Consider the following 18,499-nt stretch of genomic DNA (forward strand, 5'->3'; position numbering starts at 1 on the left):
ATCCTGCCTTTGAGGGCACCCCCAGCACCCGTGGGATGGGTTGGCAGCAGTGGTGGTGGTACTGCATGTGGGTTTTGGCATCCTCCATGACCCCAGTGCTGCTTTCTGCCCAGGGGCCGCCCAGACATCCAGTGGAGCAACCTGGACCCTCTGCAGCTGATGGAGGAGCTGGGGCAGTTCACATCCCTGGAAGGCTTCAAAGAGCTGCTAGACAAGGCAGAGGTGGGACAGGCTTATATGGAGCGGCCCTGCCTGGACCCCCGGGACCCCCAGTGTCCCCCCAGTGCCCCCAACAAGCAAAGCCAGCAGGTGGGTCACAGTCCATGAGAACCAGGATTGGGTGTGGGGGCTTACTGCTCTCCTGCCTGCCCCACAATCCTGACACCTCCCCTCCACCCACAGAGCCCCGACATCCCAGCTGAGCTCTCGGGGGGCTGCCACGGCTTCTCCAGGAAGTTCATGCGCTGGCAGCAGGAGCTGATTTTAGGTGGCACGACCAAAGACTCTCAGGGCAAGCTGCTACGGTGAGAGCTGCTGTGGTGTGGGCACCCCCAGGCCCAGGGCAGGTCACCTGCCGTGGCTGCAGGAGGGGCAGTGGGGCTGTCTGGGAGGCTGGTGAGTGTGTGGGGCCAGTGAGCAAGGCAGTGCTTTGGGGCAAGGCAGGGCAGGGGGGCAGGATGTGTGGGTCCTCTCCTGGACAAATGTGATGGGGATGGGTGCCATGGGGTGGGGGATGGACCCATTCGTGCATCCTGGGGCACTGCAGCTGGTCCCAGCAAGGTGTGTGCCTGTCCCCCAGCGCCGAGGCCCTGCAGACCATGTTCCTCCTCATGAGCCCCCGGCAGCTCTATGAGCACTTCAAGGATGACTATGAGATCCATGATATCAGCTGGAGCGAGGAGAAGGCAGGAGCCATCCTGGAGGCCTGGCAGAGAAAATTTGTGGAGGTGAGCACCGGGAACAGTCCCCACATGGGGCTGGGCAGGGGTGAGCCTGTGCACAGCATCCCTCTGTGCCCAGGTTTTCATGTGGCTACAGGTCCTGGCACTCCTCTTTTGTGGTCTAGTGGGTCCCTAGGGACTGTCAGTGGCAACACTGACACCCTGCATGACTCTGGGGTGGGTGTACTGTAGAGCAAGGGGGTCCTGACTCCTCTAATGGGGTGCACCTCTGGCAGCTGGCACAGGACTCCATCCCACCCAACGCCACACAGAGTGTCCACGCTTTCTCCACCACCACGCTCAACGACATCATGAAGTCCTTCTCTGACGTCAGTGTCATCCGGGTGGCTGGGGGCTACCTCCTCATGGTGTGTATGCCCCTTCTCTCTGTCCTCCACCATCCCTCCATCACCCCCCTCTCCCTGCTAACCCACTGTGCTCTTCCAGCTGGCCTATGCCTGTGTCACCATGCTGCGCTGGGACTGCTCCAAGTCCCAAGGGGCTGTGGGCCTGGCTGGGGTCCTGCTTGTGGCTCTCTCCGTCGCCTCTGGCCTGGGACTTTGCTCGTTGCTGGGCATCTCCTTCAATGCAGCCACCACCCAGGTATGTGCTGGGGGAAAAGCCAGGTACTGTGAGGTGGGAGGAACCCTGGGGGCTCCAGGGTGGCAGAATCCCCTCTCGAGTGGTGGCCATGTCCCTTTACTGAAACCAACTGCTCTGTGGCAGGTCCTACCCTTCCTGGCCCTCGGCATTGGGGTAGATGACATGTTCCTCTTGGCTCACGCCTTCACTGAGACGAGCCAGCACATCCCCTTCAAGGTGAGCACTGAGCGCAGCCTGGGGCCTCCCCAGTCTCCTCCTGTCTCCGTACACTCCCTCTCATCACCCCTTCTCTGTCCCTGCAGGAGCGGACAGGCGAGTGTCTGAAGCGCACGGGGACCAGTGTGGCTCTCACCTCTGTCAGCAACATGATTGCCTTCTTCATGGCAGCCCTGGTGCCCATCCCTGCCCTGCGTGCCTTCTCCCTCCAGGTAGGGCCATGGTCCTTCTCCAGGGGATAGGAAGGGATGGCCAGACCCTGCTCTGACATGTGTCCTCCAATACCTGCAGGCTGCAGTGGTTGTGGTGTTCAATTTCGCCATGGTGCTCTTTGTTTTCCCTGCTATCCTGAGCCTGGACCTGCACCGACGGGAGAAACGCCGGCTTGATATCCTCTGCTGCTTCTACAGGTACCAGCGCTGGGCTGGCTGGGATGGGTCTGACCCCAGAATTCCCTTAAAAAGATGGGGTGACTAAACATCTCATCCTTCTCTCTCTCCTCCTTCACTCTCTCCCTGCAGCCCTTGCTCCTCACGGGTGATCCAGATCCAGCCCCAAGAGCTTGCTGACGCCAACGACAACCATGCCTGCCACCCATCCCCTTATGGGCACCCCGGTGTGGCTACCAGCACCCAGATCACCACCACTGTGCAAGCCTTTACCCGGTGTGACCCCTCGGGCCACCACATTGTCACCGTCCTGCCACCCACCTCCCAGGTGTGCACCTCACCTGCCGTCCTCCTGCCCCACACCGACCCTATGGGCTCGCAGGTCTTCGCTCCATCCAGCTCCACCCGGGATCTGCTGTCCCAGCTGGATGAGGCCAAGGGCGGGCGGGAATGTGTCCCCCTGCCCTTCTGCCGCTGGAGCCTCGCTGACTTTGCCCGGGAGAAGTACGCCCCGCTCCTCCTGCGCACCCGGACCAAGGTGAGGTGGGGACAGCCCTGGTGGTGCCACTCAAGGCGGGTGGGTGGCACAGGACCCTGTCTGATCCCTTCACTGTCCCCACAGGCTGTAGTGGTGGTGCTGTTCCTGGCGTTGCTGGGGTTGAGCCTCTATGGCACCACCATGGTGCATGATGGCCTCTACTTGACGGACATCGTGCCACGGGACACCAAGGCACACGCCTTCATCTCGGCCCAGTTCAAGTACTTCTCCTTCTACAACATGTTCATTGTCACCAAGGGTGGCTTCCACTACCCAGGTGCCCAGGCTGCTCTGCTGAGCCTGCACCAGGCCTTCAGCACCGTCAAGTATGTGGTGCGGGAGGGCAACCGCGACCTGCCCAAAATGTGGCTCCACTACTTCCAGGATTGGCTGCGAGGTGAGGAACATGCCTCTTCTCCATGACCTCCCCTACCTGACAGTCCTCTCCCCAGCCTGCATGATCCCCTCTGGCCTGGGAATGCTTTCCCTTGTGTGCAGCGCCCGGGGAGGGGTGGTCCCAAGGTGCCCAGCACTGGAAGCTGAACCCTGGGGTTTCTGTGTGCCCATCCCTCTGGCACCACACTCCCCGGGTCACATGGAGTGGTGTACGGGGTGGTGTGTCCCCAGGGATGCTCACCACCCATGCTGCATCCCCAGGGCTCCAGGCCACCTTCGACAGGGACTGGCAGGCCGGGCGCATCACCCATGACAGCTACCGCAACGGCTCCGAGGATGGGGCGCTGGCATACAAGCTCCTCATTCAGACTGGCAACAAGAAGGAGCCCTTCAACTTCAATCAGGTGAGTGGGGACAGGGCTGGGCTGATTGGGCTGGGGGCGACTCTGCCCCAGCTACCCAGCTCATGCCCGCTCTTGGTCTCTCCTGTAGCTGACCACACGGCGGCTGGTGGACGAGAATGGCATCATTCCCCCCGACACCTTCTACATCTGCCTGACTGTGTGGGCCAGCAATGACCCCTTGGGCTTTGCCGCTTCCCAGGCCAACTTCTATCCCCCACCCCCTGAGTGGATTCATGACAAGTATGACACCACGGGCGAGAACCTGCGAAGTGAGTGAGAGTGGTGGGCTCCCCAGGGTCCCCCTGCCCCTGGCACCCTCTTACAGAATACCCTACTCCCCACAACTTTTTGCCCTGAAGGGAAACTGTCCACATCCCTAACCCCATCTGGCAAACTGCCTTGCTTCCCCATGCTTCACTCCTGCACCCCAACCCTGAGCATCTCCCCGTGCATTCCCTGTGCCCTTAACACACAACAACACACCTCTGCTCCAGCCCATGAGCTTCTCACTGCAAAGAGTAACCCACTAATGCACAAAAATCCTGCTGGCAGAGAGATCCCCCTCCTCCTTGTCTGCAGTCTGTTCCCTACACACTCTCCAGACCTGTGGTACCCAGCCAGGCATCAGGCTGCCTAGGCTGCACTCAGGCTGATGTGACTGTGGTGCTTTCTTGCTGCCTGTACACCCATATTGCCTGTACCCTCATACTACCTGTGTTCTCCTCACCAGTCCCAGCAGCCCAGCCACTGGAGTTTGCCCAGTTCCCTTTCTACCTGAGTGGGTTGCGTCGCACATCCGACTTCGTGGAGGCGATTGAGAGTGTGCGAGCCATCTGCCAGGAGGCTGCCCAGCGCCATGGCGTGCTGAGCTACCCCAGCGGCTACCCCTTCCTCTTCTGGGAGCAATACATCGGCTTGCGGCACTGGTTCCTGCTGGCCATCAGCATCCTGCTGGCCTGCACCTTCCTTGTGTGTGCCCTGCTGCTGCTCAACCCCTGGACAGCTGGCATCATCGTGAGTACGCACCCTGATGCATGGGGATGGTCCTGATGGGTGGGGTCAGGGGCATCCAGCCTTTCTCCCATCCTGCTGAGTGGCTCTGGGTACCTGCTTCATGGGAATTGGGTGATGGGGTGGCCAGGGGCACCCTGGGGGGAAGGGATGCACTCTCCTATGGGAGTGGCAGTGGGTGGGGACTCCTGTATGGAGGGATCAGTTATATTATTGATGAAGGGAGCAGGGGGCCCTGGGTACATCCATGCAAAAGAGAGTGAGGGGAACACCCATACAGAGGTGGCAGTTGGTGGGGGACCCATATGGAGGGATCAGGGAACCTGTTATGAAGGGAATGTGTGTAGTGGGCAGGGGTTTGATGACATCCATGCAGAACAGGGTGAGGGCTACCCCCAGAAGATGGGACAGAGGGACACCCCAAATAGAGGGAAAAGGGTCAGTGAGGTGAGGCTGTCCTATATGGCGTAGGATCAGGCTTGCCAGGGAGAAGGGACAGCCAGTCAAAGCCATCCCTCACTGACCCCACCACCCTCCAGGTCTCCATCCTGGCCATGATGGCTGTGGAATTGTTCGGCATCATGGGGCTGATGGGCATCAAGCTGAGCGCCATCCCTGTGGTCATCCTCATCGCTTCAGTGGGCATTGGTGTGGAGTTTACCGTCCACGTGGCTCTGGTGAGCACAGGCAGATCTCAGTTCCCACTCCCTGGTACCCTCATCCCCTTGGCCATGTGCCGATGGGTGGCCCATCATGGGTTGGCACATGGAGACAGCCCCGCATGACATTTTCATCCCACTCAGGGCTTCCTGACAGCTGCGGGGAGCAGGAATGTGCGCTCAGCTGCAGCACTGGAGCACACTTTTGCCCCTGTGATGGATGGTGCTGTCTCCACCCTCCTGGGCGTCCTCATGCTTGCTGGCTCTGAGTTTGACTTCATCATGAGGTGAGCACTGTAGAAGGGTAAACCAGCCACTTGCTGCCCTGCAAAAGCTTTGGCAGTGGGGGCTGGTGAGTGTGGCAGCCCCCGTGTTAGGCAGTGGGGTTGTGGGGCAGCTGGTGAGGATGTCTTGCTGGGGTCTCCAATTCCATCTTGCCTGGAGGCTGGGGAGACATGGCAAGGCCAGGGTGTGTGGCATGGGAAGCCATTTTTGGCATGGGACATGGTTGATGATGGCTGTGTCTGCTTACCCCATGTGCCTGTGGCCCCCTCAGGTACTTCTTTGCAGTGCTGACCATCCTGACACTGCTGGGGCTGCTCAACGGGCTGGTGCTGCTGCCCGTCCTGCTCTCTGTCATTGGGCCACCCTCTGAGGTACAAGACTCGTCGATCCCACCTCTCCCTGGTCCTCCTGAACCCTGTGCCCACTTTTTTCCATCCCCCACTGGCCCTCTCCCTGCCCCCCTTTCACTCTATACCCATCCTTTCCTTGTGCAATCCCAGCCTTATCTCACACCCACCTCAGTCCATCCCTTGCCCTGTAGCATCCCTCCTTTACCTCAGCCTTTTTGTGACCTGTATCCTACTTGCCCCATACCTACCTGATCCTGTTCCTGCCTAATCCCACACTCAGCTTCCCCTATGCTTCCGTGACCCATATGATCCCATCCCTGCTTCATCTGGTATGACCTGCATCCCCATCCTTGCATCAACCCAACACCCTACTTCTCCACACTCCTCTGTCCCTAGCCCCTCTGACCTGTCTTCTCTCCCCAGGCATCCCTGGTGGATAACGGCCCCTGCCTACCCCCGTCAGAGTCGATACCCCCATGCCTGGGCCCTGGGGGACTGTATGTCCGGCGTGCTCCAGCCTGGCCTGCCACCTTCCCTGAGCCCTCAGACACGGAGCACTACATGGAGAGTGTGGGGCCAGGCAGCCCACGGGGACCCTTCATTGTGCCCCCTGCCCCAGCACACATCCTGCTGGAGGCTGGCAAGGACCCCAGCTTCCCCCACATCACTGTGAGTGTCTCTGCCCACTGGGGCATTGCTGACTCCCCTGCATCCTCAGGGAGAGGGTCTGGGGGATGGGGGCTGGTGGTGTTGCCAGAGGGATGCTCAGTATGACTGGGAACCCTCATGTTTCATGTTCCCCCTCCAGGTGCTGAAGCCCTACAAGGACAGCCTGGAGGTTCAGGGGAAGAAAGAGGCTTCTGGCCCTCAGCCCACTACCCCCCTGCCCTTTGGGGAGCCATGCCCCACACTGCCCCGAGAGCACCCGCAGCCTGTCCTGCTGGGCACCCGGCCAGCTCCCCCCACAGCCCTGCCCACCTACAGCACCCACCTGCAGGGTCCTGCCGGCAGCTACACCACCGTCACAGCCACCGCGTCGGTGACAGTGGCACTGCACCCCACACTGCCTGGCTCCTACACCAACTTCAGCCCCGAGGGCTTCACCAGCAGTGAGCGGGACTGCCTGGATGAGCCCAGCACCAGTGGCACCGCTGTGCCTGACACCTTTGAGATGCAGAACATGGGACACCACGGGGCAGGTGCCCGGCGCTAGGTGAGCTTGGGGACAACCTACCCTGGGCTGGTGCATGGCAGCGTGGGGGTATGAGGTGGGTGTGGAGGGACCCAATTGAGCCCCCAAATCTCTCTCCCTGCAGATTGCTGGTTCCTGGGCAGAGCATCTCCCCAGCGCCCAGTGGGCACAGGAGGGTGCAGAGCGGGGTCGCCCGTGTCGTGCTGCTAATCGCCGGAGAGGTCTTGGCCAAGGAGGACTGGCCCCCCTGCACCCTGCACCGGGGCTTGGCAGGGCAGTCTGGCACTTCTATGCAAGCTCTGTGCAGGCTACGCCGTGCCCGCGTGTCTCTCACCGGAGGCTGTACCGTTGGTGCCGTGTCCTGTCACCCAGGGTTTGGGGTTATCCTGCCCTGGGCTTGTTGCCCCCCAGAAATGGAAGCACTAACTCCCCCCTCTGTTTCTGGAGCTGCTGGCAAGGTGGACTTGGTGCCATGCCAGCTCCCCCTCTGTGGGGTCACTGCCTGCTCCCCATCACCTCCTCCTGGGACCACCCATCCCAGACCATGAGCTGGGGTACCCCAACAGGGTGCCCTGATGCCCCCTGTCCCGATAAGGGGGCAGCCCCAGAGCCAGCTGTGCCCTGGTGTGCCATGGGCAAGTCCTGGGGTGGGCACCCCCACCTTTATTTATTGCAAAGGGAAACTATCTATAGAGAGATATATATTTTTAAGCTTATTTTAAAAGATTTATTTCTCAGCCTACAGCCTCTCCTGGCTGCCCAGGGTGCAGGCAGGGAGCGGGCAGACCCTTTGCCCAGTGCAGGGCTGCCCACTGGAGGCAGTAGGAGCCCAGGGGCACAGACCTGGTTCATTCCCCCACTTCATGGGCAGCTCACCCCTTCCAACATGCTAGTCTGTGCCTCAGTTTCCCCAGCGGCAAGGATGGGAAGGCTGGAGATCATGGATGTGCCACAGTGGAGAAAGGGATGCTGTTGCTCCCCAACGCACAGGCGGGGTTTTGGAAGGGGGAGACCCTTGGAATGGTCCTTGCTGTGCCAAGCCCCCGAGCTGTCCCACGATCACAGCCCCCCGTGCCACACTCGTGCTCTGCCCAGGGGATGGCACAGGCTTGAGCACGCACAGGACAGTGCACGCTGACGTGGGCTCCCACGGTGCCACCGGGCACATCTTGCTGGGAAACCGCATTTCTCACCATGTCCCTGTGCAACGGGGCTGTCCCTGCAGCCAGCTCCTGTCCCGTCCCCACCCCCATCCCGGGCACTGTCCGCGCCGTTACCCAGCACTTTAACTCCAGCGGTGTTTGCCGTGCCTGCGGCCCCAGCCCCCCGACACTGCCGCTGAGCAGGGGTGGTCTCGGGGACACTGTCCCTGTGCCAGGCGTGGGCACGGTGGGCAGCCCCCCCTCCCCCCCAACACGCCATCTAAGTTATTTATATCAAAGAGAGCAAAGGTTTATTTTTGTAGTTTGTACAGGCGGTAGTGGGGACCGAAGGTTTATTTTTAAAGAGTAAATATATATATTATATATAAATTACCTGCTGTGTCCGGCCCTTTCTCCTGGGGAACACAGCTGGAAAGGGGGTATGTGTGCAGAGACAGACCCAGCTGTGTGCACACATGCAATGCGGAGTTCAAGGGGGGCTACACACTGTGTGTAGAGTGTGTGTTGCACATGGGGAGCTGTCAGCCTGTGCTGCGTGTGTGTGGCCTGCTGGCGAGGCTTGGGGGGCCATGGGGGTGGGAGCCTGTCGGTGCAGCGGTGCGTGCGAAGATACCGGTGCGTCCCCTCCCACCTGCCCCCGCACCAAGCCCCAGGCTCCCCGTGCTCTTGTCCGGGCAGGTGCCGGTGTTCTCTCCCGCTGCAGCACGGCCCCGCTGCCGGGGGAGGGCAGCACGGCCCCGGGGAAGGAGGAGCTCAGCCTGGGTCCCCGCCCTGCAGGGATCCTTGCAGGCCCGCCACTCTTGGGTCACTGTCCGGGCTGCCTGCGGTGTCCTCGCACCCATCGCATAACCCGGCTCTACCCTACCCCCAACCCCTGCATCACTTTTTGGGGTGACGCAGGGATCCTGCCCTGGCCCCGACGCTGTGACATGGTACAAAGCACCTTACCGATGCTCTTGGCCTCGGCAGCCAGCCTGGCCCCTGCAGAGCCCCCGGGGCTGGGCTGGACCAAACTTGTCGCCCAGCCCCTACTTGGCGTGTGGCTCGAGGTGACGGTGGTGGTCGCGGGGCCGCGTGCCCCGGCGGGGACGGCAGAGGCGGGAGGGCACCCCACTGCCCTTCCTCAGTGCGTGGGCACGCCAGGCTGCCGCGATGTTCTCCACCTGTGGGGATGGGCACAGGGATGGGGCCATCAGTGTGGCCACAGTGTGGTCCTACCCAAGCCTTCCCTGCAGCATCCTCCAGCCCCAGAGGTCAGTCAGGAGACCCCGAGAACACGCAGCAGCTCACAGGGATAAGCAGGTCCTGCTGGTTGTGGGTCTCCAGTGTCACCAGTTCGCTGGGTGCCAGCAAGGGAAGACGCAGCTCCTTCACAGGCAGGGCAGCCACCTCTGGCACAGGACGCTCCAGGACAGCCTGTCAGACACCAGGGTGTGAGGGATGGGGCTAGTGGTGTCCTGGGCACTGGGGGAGGTGGGGGCTTGGGGGGAGCGACAGAGCTTCTGTGTGCATCATAGAGCCCTGGGCTCAGGAATAGGGTGCTTACATTCCCAGCCTGGGCTGGAGGGGAGCCCAGGCACTCCTGGGTGGTTGTTGCTGCATGACACTCACCGAGCTGACGTGTGCCCACTCCCGCACAGCCTGCACCAGGTCCAGCTCATCCACGGCCAGGCGGTCACTGCGCAGCACCCGCGCCAGCACCACATCGGAGAGCTCACGGAAGCCCTGTGTCTGCACCACTGCCTGCCAGCACACCGCAACACCGGGGTGCTGAAACCAGGACCCCACACAACCACCACCCCCAGCCATCAGACACATCCTGGTGCCATCCCTGCCTGGCACCCCAGCATCCCCCAGTCCAAACTCAAATACCCTGGCATCCCAGTATCCCCAGCCTGCCTCAGCCAGTCACCCAGCATCTTCTCTCCAAATACCATTTGCTCCTCTCCTAGCCTCCAGGCATCCCATCCTTAGGGGCCCTGCTCCCTTGCCTCATGCAAAGTTCTCCATGCCACATGCCCCCCGTGCCCGGGGGTACCCCACACCATGCTCTCCCATCACCTGCCACCGTACCGCGGTGCAGCCCTCGATGAAGGCCAGGCAGTGCTGCTGGAGGTCTGCCTGCCCATAGGTCACCGCAGCCTGTGGGACAACACAGACACCTGCAAGGGGGTCTGAGGCAGGAGGGACTCCCCACCAAAGCCCTACAGAAACACAGGCACTCTAAGGGACGCAGGTGAGGCAGACATCCCTCTGTGTGGGTGTCATGGGGAGGAAGGGACACCAAGGTCCCCTTCTTCTCTGGCCTACCACACAACAAATATTTTGGTGGCTCTAACACCCACAGAGGTCACCCAGCCCCACCCTCAGCAAATGTGACTTTCCATTGCTGTTCAGGGACATCACCCAGCTTGCAGTGGGGGAGAGGCCCATGGTGTTGTTCTCACAAGGTCACACTGTGGGCGTGTGAAACGACCAGCCCCGAGTGCTCCTTGTGTGGGCACAGAGTAAGCTTAAAGCCCCTCCACAGGTGCCCCATGCCCTGGTGCCAGCCCCAGCCCAACCCATAGCTGCCATCCCCCACTGCAGCAGGAATTTGGGGTTGCTCTCGTTTTCTCCCAGCCCTACTGAGCAATGCTTGTCCCAGGGCTGGCACTACCCATCTGGGCACCAGGAAGGCATGTCCCTCTCTCCCCAAAGCAGCCCCTGTGTGTGTGGGGTACTCAGAACCAGCACAGGCAGGGTGAACATCACCTCCTCCTCCACCACAGCAGGGGACCAGCGCTGACGTAAGTGGGGAGGGCAGGCGAGCTGTTTTCTTCAGGTTTGTTTTGTTCTGGGGTTTTGGGGTTTCTTGTTTTGTTTCCTCCGGGCCAGTTTTAGCTCTGTTTATGTCACAGTGGTCTGGCACCACATCTGGCTGGAGCTCTGTGCTCTGGGGCAGGCACCTCACCCCAAGATTGTTTCAGCTTGTGGGAGATGAAACAAATCCCCCTCCTCTGGGCAGCAGCCTTGGTCCCATCAAGTAGCATGGCCAGGGCCACTAGGACCTTCCCAAGGCTATTTTTATGTGCCTCAGCTCTCAGCAGGGGTTTGGGGACTGGGAGGCACAAAACCCAGTGCCTCCCAGTTTCATGCAGATGATGACAAAGCCCTGGCACTAGGGAGCTCTGGCGAGCCCTGCTCAGGGCAGTGTGAAGACACTTCTCTACCAGGTTCTGGTGGCGCCGCTGGCATCCCCGGTACAATCCCAGTGGTCTGGGAGCTGGCAAGACAGCTGCTGTGCCAGGGGTGAATAGGAAATCCTGCCCCACTGTCCAGCTCAGAACAGGAGTTCTGGCAAGTCAGCTCCTGCCCCAAAACTTATAGGTTATTTTTAACTCTTTGTGACCCTACTGGTGTCACTCTTACCTGCAGGGCCTCGCAGACCTGCTCCACACTCAGCGTGTCCTTGATGAACTTGACGCAGAGCTGGAAGGCAGACAGGGAGAGGGTGGGCAGAGGTCTCTCAGTGTGGATGTTGGCAGCCAGCTTGGCCACTGAGTGAGCCAGGGACCAAGCCTGATGTGACCAAACTTAGCCAACCTGATAGCCCCAGGTGGGTCCCCTACCCCTGCCTACAGATGCCATCCATGTTCTGCCACAGGGCACAATCCTGGCACCACCTGCAGTGTATTGGGTGACCTCAGCTTTGTCCCAGCCCTGCCTGCCTGCTGTGCTCTAGCTGTGACTGCTGCAGGACCAACATGTCCAGCTGCACCCCACACATGGATGATGCAGGTGGGATTCAGCCAGACCAGCATATTTATCAGTGAGTAGGACCTCTCTCCTGTCTATCTCAGCTGCCTACCAGAGTCCCTGGGAAACCCAAGGGGATGTGACATGCAGGGAGGAGCTGTCAGCTGGGGCAGAAGGGCCCTGAGTCACTGGCAGGAGGGAGATGAGGTCACCCTGCAGCTAGGCACACTGACACGGTTTCCCCTGCTGTCCTTAGTCAGCCCCTTTCCCTCTCACCCCTCCTCTATGGCTCTCCCCACTGCAGGTCATCCCCCTGAGGATGCATTTGCTAGGTGGTGGGGTGTGACTCATGTGACAGGAGCACCAGGTCCCCCTTTTCTGCTACATCCCTTGTCCCTTCCCAGCCCAGACAGATGTTTGACAGCTCTGTGCCACATCTGGGCTTTGGCTGAGCTTGTTCCCACAGGTCCCATCCAACCGTCCTGGCAGAGGAACCCATGATTCCTCAGCTCCTGAGGTACTTCCCCAGTGAGATGGGGAGGGGAAGTCCGGGTGTGAGATGCCAAGTCATGAAGTCAGCCCTGCTGTAATTCAGGAATCAGGCTGATGACATGGCCTGGCCACCCTCCCCAACAACGAGATGCTGCAGCTCCCTGACCCCTCCTTGTCCAGCTCCCACCCTTCCTCTTTGATCCCTGCTGCCTTCCCAAAACCCTCCCCGCTGAAGCAGCATCCCCTCAGCAGCACCACAGCTGGGGTGCTGATGCTGCCAAGATTAGGGCTCTCTTTACTGCATCATCCTGTCAGATGACCAGAGAGCACATGTGGGCGATGGCACAGGGGCTTTCCTTCTGACCTTTGCTTTGCAGGAGATGTGAAACTCCCTGTCCGTCCCCATGACTTCCCGGGATTCCCCTGTGGGATTCCCGGCTGCTGCTGCACCCCTTCAAGGGGGATCCCCTGGAGAGACCTTCCAGGATTGAGAAGCAGGGCCAAGCCTGTGTGATGCACCACGGTGCTTTCCTAAGAGGCACCTCCAGCTACCACCCATGCAGGGACCATCTTAGGGTGCTGCCCAGCCTAGGGGCACTCAGGGACCACTGCCCCCAGCCTAAATGGGGCCATACCTTGCACAGGTCCTGCAAGCCATACTCCACTGACGACGTCAGCACCTCCAGCGCCTGCAGGCAAGAGGGACCTTGTGAGCATCAGTGTGCAGGGCCATGGATGGGCACAGCAGCCCAGGGGCAAGGCATGTGTGCTCCTGTCTCCATCAAAGCTCCCGAGTGGGCAGGGGAGGTAAGGCTACTGCACAGAGAAAAATTTAGGTCTCCTGCTGTGGTGTCCCCATTCCCACTATCTAGGGTGTGCACAGCCAGATATTCCAAGGCTGGGACAAGGTGCTCTGGACACCCCACTGTACTGGGTTGAGACCCCACACATTCATCACACTGTTAGCCAGCCAGAGAGTATCACACAGACCATCTCTCCCAACTTTGGCACACCAAGATCTGCAAAACACCCCCTTCCCCTGCATCCCCCTCTTGTCCCTCCCACATCCATGGTCCCCACCAGCCCCATCCCCACTTACGATGTGGCTGTTGAGGGTGACACTGTTGGTGTAGAGGAACTCTATGACGGCCAGGAAGACCTCAGGCTGCACATTGCCCAGGACGAAGGGGCCCTGGGGTGGGACACTGCTGGAGGAGTCCTGACTGCCCACCGGTGCCGGGCTCAGCATCCCACGGAACGCCTGACAGCGGCATGCCAGCACACAGCGGTGGGCAAACACCTGCTGCTGCTCCCGGCCCACCACGAACATCACATCGCTGCGGGGAACAGGGGACAGTGAGGGACACAGTGCCTGGAAAGCAAGGGCACAGCCTGCCCTGGGCCAGGACCAGGTACACAGGAAGGGACCTGCTGAGTGCCTGTCACAGTGGGGCAGTACCCTTTAATTTTAACCTGGGGGTTTGTCCCAAAAGGGGCACAGAGAGGAACTTGTTGGTGGCTCCTTTCAGCCATTTGAATGCTGCAGGTGAGGTGAGCAAGACAAGTCCTCTGGAAAGCACAGAGAGCCCTGGGTGCTGGCACGGAGCAGGGCAGAGAAAGGCCAAGGACAGCTGGAGAAAGTGACTTTCTCTTTTGGCACAGCGGAGCCAAGGAAAGCATGGCTGTCACCAGGATCAGCCTCCTTGACTCATGGGAACTGACTCATCGTCTCAGGGATGTGAAGCCTCTGGCATTGCTGCCAGCAGGGCTGGCACTGGCCCAGCAGGGAAGCCTGTGGCACACACTGGGGCACAGGGACCATCCTGTTGCTCTGATCCCCTACAACCCTGCCCCCCGCAAAAGATTCCCAAGCTCAATGACCTGGGAAAGGGGGGCAAGATCAGGGGAAAGGAAGCAGGAAAAGGACAGGAAGTCTCGAGCCTGTGAGCACCTGTGGCCATGGTCCATCCATCCCCTTGCCCCTTCCTCCATCCCAGCAGGCCAACGAGCAGAAGACATACCACCCAAACTCCAGCTGCCATGAGGACATGGCACAAATCCATGGCTTGACCCTCAGTGTCCCACAGGGAGGTGGATGAGCCCACCATAAGGTGCTGTGGCTAGGGAGTTTTCACTGGGATTTCTCTTATGGGTGGCCAAAAATTTCACCCAGAAAATTTCAGCAGGAATGGGGATTTCCTTAGATAGTTCTGGTCAGGCTGGCCAGGCCTCAGCAGGAAGTGGGTGAAGAAGAACACAGCCAGGCAGGACATACCATGCAGGTGAGGGAAGCCAAGGCAACATCTCCATCTCTGCTCCCCACACTGGCGAGAGCTGGCAGGAATGCCAAACCCTGTGAGGAGGGACAGCCAGGCTGTTGCATGCCCTCCAGGGAGGTTGAAGTAAAGCACAAGTTGAGCTGGGTGGGAGAGGAATTGAGCAGGGAGGAAGCTGCCCCTGGGGAGAACAATGGGTGCAGTATCCCCATTCGTGGCAAGGGCAGGAGCCCCAGCACAGGATTTACCCTGGGATACTGCCTTGCCCTGTTGACACCATTCCTTGGTACGGAGGGCGTCTGGGCACACCCAGGAACTTTCCCTCCTCCTGAGAAATGGTGGCTCTCGAGGGTGGGTTACACCTGGGCAGCGGTGGATCCCTGATGTCATGCGGGTGTGTGGGGAGCGCTGCACAAGCCAGGTCAGCCCCGCCAGCTGCACAGAGCTCCCCGAATGCCTGCGGGCCCCAACCCCCTCAGCAGGGAGGGCTCGGGGCTGCGGGAAAACAGCACGGAGCAGCCAGCGGGGCCTTCAGCGTGGCTGGGGGGAGGCGACACGCCCCGGGCCCTCACCTGAACTGGGGGTTGTTGACCAGGGTGCGGAGGGCAGCGGTGAAGGCGGCCACGTCGCCCTGCAGCTGCGCCGAGCAGGGTCCGGCCATGGGCTGCCTCAGGGAGCGCGGCGGCGGAAGGAGGCGCGGGCAGGCGGGAGGAGGATGGCGGGAGGGAATCTGGAGGCTGTCGGGAGGCTGGCCAGCCCGGGGAGGCCGCGGGGAGGAAGCCAGCACGCTGCGTCATAGGACACGGCCCATTGCTAGGGAAACCTGGCAGGCAGCGCTGGGGCTGGAGGCCGGGCTGCCGGGAGAGCAGTGGGAGGGAGCGACGGGACAGTGAGGCATGAAGCACAGCCTTGCTGCTGAGGCCGCTCCGTCCGGCCCTCACCGGATGGGGAAGCAGGGCCGCGTCTTGCTGCAAGTGGAATTCTCTGCAGTGTTTCATGGCTTGGCTCCGGCACCCCTGGCACGGGGACACCTCAGGCTGGTGGCTTTGCTGCAGAGCAAAGAGATGGGGTGAAGAGAGGCAGGCAGCTGGGATTTTGGAAAAGACAGCACATGCACAGATATCAACCTTACCTCCACCTGCACAGCCCCCATGGAAAGCTGCTGGGCATGGCTGGGTCCCCAGCAGCAGCACTGGAGCAAACTTGAGCCCAGCAGGGATATTTGCACCCTGAGATGGGGGAAGCCTTCTCTGCTTCGATACTCCAGGCCAGAGCCCTGCAGTTCTTATGTCTGCTTAGGGCACAAGTGATTGCAGGCAGAAAAAAGCATCACCAGCCTCATAGAAGGGCTTGGGTGGGAAGGGACGATCTAGTTCCAACTCCCTGCCATAGGCAGGGATGCCACCCACTAGATCAGGTTGCTCACCTAAGCCCAAACCAAGTGCTGTGCCAGGGGATGCATTGTCCCCATTCTCCGAACCCTTGGCTGGCCTCAAGCAGCCCAAGGAGAGCAATACAGGAGATCACCCTTGGAGGGATCCACCTTTGTTTGTCAGTGGGTGGTGCGAGGGAGAGGCAGGAATGGGGCTGGAGCTGAGGCAGCACCCCAAGGGAATGGGGTCCAGCTGGCAGTGTGCTTGGCAGAGCTAGTCAGAGGCAGGCTATAAATACCTCTGACGGGAGATAGAAACACAAAAGCCGTCTCCACTTTCCTCAAATAGCTCAGCAGCCAAGCCAGACAAAGGCACATTGATGGAGCAGCCATGTAGTACCAGCTGGGCTGGGCTCCTCTGGCAGAGAGAAACCCCAGCCAGGGTTGGGAGCCCCCAGGGACCTGCTCCCCCCCGGGGGCATTACAGCATCAGGGTCCCTAGCACGCGGCAGGGCTGTGCTCCATCCAGTTCCTGGAAGTGTTCAAGGCTGAGTTGGATAGGGCCCTGAGCAATCTGATCCAGGGGTGGCATCCCTGCCCAGGGCAGGTGGTTTGGAACTAGATTATCTTTAAGGTCCTTTGCAATAGAACCCATTACATGGTTATATGATTCAATGGGTGCCCACCCACCCACACTCTCCCTTGGTGCAGTGGGGCATAAGTACCCAAAGGATGCAAATCTCTGAGCAAAATCAAGCCGTTGGAAGTCCCAGCCCCAGTGCATCCCATAGTTAGGGTGCAAAATAGCGATTACAGTGGCTGTTCTCCACCCCCTGCTCTTCTCTTGCACATCATCAGCAGCCTGCATTTTTCAGGGCTGGCAGGGAGCTGAGGTTGGAGGGCACATGCCTGGAGTAACCAAGTCCCTGTGCTGGCACAGCTGAAAATGCAGGAGGGGGCAGGAGTGAAGTGGGACGGGACTGTCCAGGGACCAGGAAACAAGGAGTTACAGAAGCCATGCCCCAGAGCAGCCCTGGAGACTTACAGTGTCACGTAGCAACACTTCACCTTCCAGGAGCATAACAGGTTTGTTCCAGGAGCGCAACAGGTTTGGCCCTGCTCACAGCAACTTGCAAGACAAAGATCAGTGGATGTCACTGCCCAGGACCAGAGACAAGTCCCCTGGGTTTACTCTGGAACAACAGGAGTGAGACTAAGGGTAAGTGTGGAATCAGATGCAGACAGGAATGCTGGGGAAAGAGACACTCACCTGTGCCAGGGGAAAGACGGGACAGGAGAACAGAGGACTGCGTGGGCCATGCGTTGCTGCACTGGATCAACCCTAGCTGGCCAAATCTGCTGGGCCTGGAGGTGCTGGAGAAGGGAAGGCAGCTGCCATGGATCTTCCAGCCCCTCTGCATCTTGTCCCAGAGACCCATATGCTGGGAGGTGTGGGATTTGTGGGGGGCAGGGAGAAGTGAGGCAGAGAGGCAGGGTAATGGAGAGGCCACCTCACCTGACACTCAGAGTTACATCTCCTTTCCAGGCCCCCCCTATGGCTGAGCAGCCCTTCCCGGAGATGGCCGTGCTAGCCCAGGTGCTGGCTGCAGACAGCACTGAAGCCCCTTCATTCCGCACTGCACGCCGTGGCTCCCAGCCCACAGCCCCGGCCCGGGGCACTGAGGATGGCAAACCACACCCCTTGCTCTCCCGCCGCAACTCCATGCTCAGCCGCCGCAGCTCGTTTGGGATGGTCCCGGGGAGCAGGCGTCCCTCCATTGGCCCCTGGATGTTCCACAGACGTGTTAGCTTCTCTGGGCTCCCAATTTTCGAACCCATCCTCAAGACCCGCCTTGAAAACACTTACAGGATAGGGCCAGAGAAAGGCTGCAAGTTCAATGCGGAGCGGGTGCAGCGGGTGCTGGAGAGGACCCTGGCCAGTGCATTGGGGAACACCGTCTACAGCCCCCAGGGCAGTGCCCCACTGGCCCAGAGCGTGAATGAGCTGCTGCAGAGCCGGGCCAAGGAGGTAGTGCCACCCCGCTACAAGCTGGTCTGCCATTTGGTGCTGGGCCAGCAGGGCCAGCAGAGCCTGTTGGTGGCCAGCCGGGCACTATGGGACCCTGAGACTGACAGCTTTGCCTCCGCCACTTTCACAAATGCCTCCCTCTTTGCTGTGGCCACAGTGCATGGGGTCTACTTTGAGTAGCACACACCTCTCCGTGCACCTAGTCTTGTAGAGCTGTAGAGAGAGCAGCTGAAAATAAAGAGGTTTTGTCCAGCTGTGTGTCATACCTGAAGTCTGCGGCCAGGGTGTGTGCAGGGAGCGAGATACGGCTGCTCACTCCAGCCTCAGCTCACACCCACACTGCAGTTCCCACTAATGTGGTTTGCAAAAAGACCCAAGCAGCAGCAAACACAACAAGAGGTTGGATTTCCCTGGAAGAGGCAACTGCCCAAGGCTGTTGGAACAG

At 60.2% G+C, this 18,499-nt stretch overlaps 3 protein-coding genes across 7 annotated transcripts in view; 2 read left to right on the forward strand and 1 right to left on the reverse strand.

Moving 5' to 3' along the window:
- PTCH2 (patched 2) overlaps positions 1-8,519 on the forward strand; it is a 21,511-nt gene extending 12,992 nt beyond the window's left edge. The window contains exons 6-24 of the mRNA XM_085067752.1: positions 114-309; positions 403-524; positions 800-947; positions 1,178-1,309; positions 1,389-1,544; positions 1,668-1,760; positions 1,847-1,972; positions 2,052-2,170; positions 2,282-2,687; positions 2,772-3,084; positions 3,345-3,487; positions 3,576-3,756; positions 4,218-4,501; positions 5,038-5,175; positions 5,302-5,444; positions 5,714-5,813; positions 6,216-6,461; positions 6,601-7,005; positions 7,109-8,519. Coding sequence (XP_084923878.1) covers positions 114-309; positions 403-524; positions 800-947; positions 1,178-1,309; positions 1,389-1,544; positions 1,668-1,760; positions 1,847-1,972; positions 2,052-2,170; positions 2,282-2,687; positions 2,772-3,084; positions 3,345-3,487; positions 3,576-3,756; positions 4,218-4,501; positions 5,038-5,175; positions 5,302-5,444; positions 5,714-5,813; positions 6,216-6,461; positions 6,601-7,005 — 3,451 coding nt within the window. The 3' untranslated portion in view covers positions 7,109-8,519. The remainder of the gene's footprint in view (positions 1-113; positions 310-402; positions 525-799; positions 948-1,177; positions 1,310-1,388; positions 1,545-1,667; positions 1,761-1,846; positions 1,973-2,051; positions 2,171-2,281; positions 2,688-2,771; positions 3,085-3,344; positions 3,488-3,575; positions 3,757-4,217; positions 4,502-5,037; positions 5,176-5,301; positions 5,445-5,713; positions 5,814-6,215; positions 6,462-6,600; positions 7,006-7,108) is intronic.
- On the reverse strand, positions 8,412-15,506 carry BTBD19 (BTB domain containing 19). Of its 5 annotated transcripts, none has more exons than XM_085067755.1 (9): positions 15,226-15,506; positions 14,653-14,730; positions 13,477-13,714; positions 13,013-13,066; positions 11,559-11,618; positions 10,209-10,289; positions 9,759-9,890; positions 9,438-9,563; positions 8,412-9,310 (listed from the first exon to the last, which is right to left on the reverse strand). In XM_085067755.1, the coding sequence occupies exons 1-9, from the start codon at positions 15,312-15,314 to the stop codon at positions 9,176-9,178; spliced, it is 993 nt and encodes a 330-aa protein (XP_084923881.1). In that variant the 5' UTR covers positions 15,315-15,506; the 3' UTR covers positions 8,412-9,175. The 5 variants fall into 5 exon arrangements, with proteins under 5 accessions (XP_084923881.1, XP_084923882.1, XP_084923884.1 ...); XM_085067756.1 differs by having other exon boundaries at positions 10,221-10,289; positions 15,226-15,504; XM_085067758.1 differs by lacking the exon at positions 10,209-10,289 and having other exon boundaries at positions 15,226-15,505.
- Positions 15,507-16,023: 517 nt separating this feature from the next.
- On the forward strand, positions 16,024-18,306 carry DYNLT4 (dynein light chain Tctex-type 4). Its single transcript, XM_085067761.1, has 2 exons — positions 16,024-17,244; positions 17,572-18,306. Exon 2 carries the CDS (start codon positions 17,581-17,583, stop codon positions 18,232-18,234), a length of 654 nt encoding a protein of 217 aa, XP_084923887.1. The 5' UTR covers positions 16,024-17,244; positions 17,572-17,580; the 3' UTR covers positions 18,235-18,306.
- Positions 18,307-18,499: the final 193 nt, after the last annotated feature.

This window comes from Lichenostomus cassidix, chromosome 8 (genome assembly GCF_008360975.1).
Source record: "Lichenostomus cassidix isolate B80296 chromosome 8, HeHo_3.0, whole genome shotgun sequence".
Taxonomy (NCBI): Eukaryota; Metazoa; Chordata; class Aves; order Passeriformes; family Meliphagidae; genus Lichenostomus; species Lichenostomus cassidix.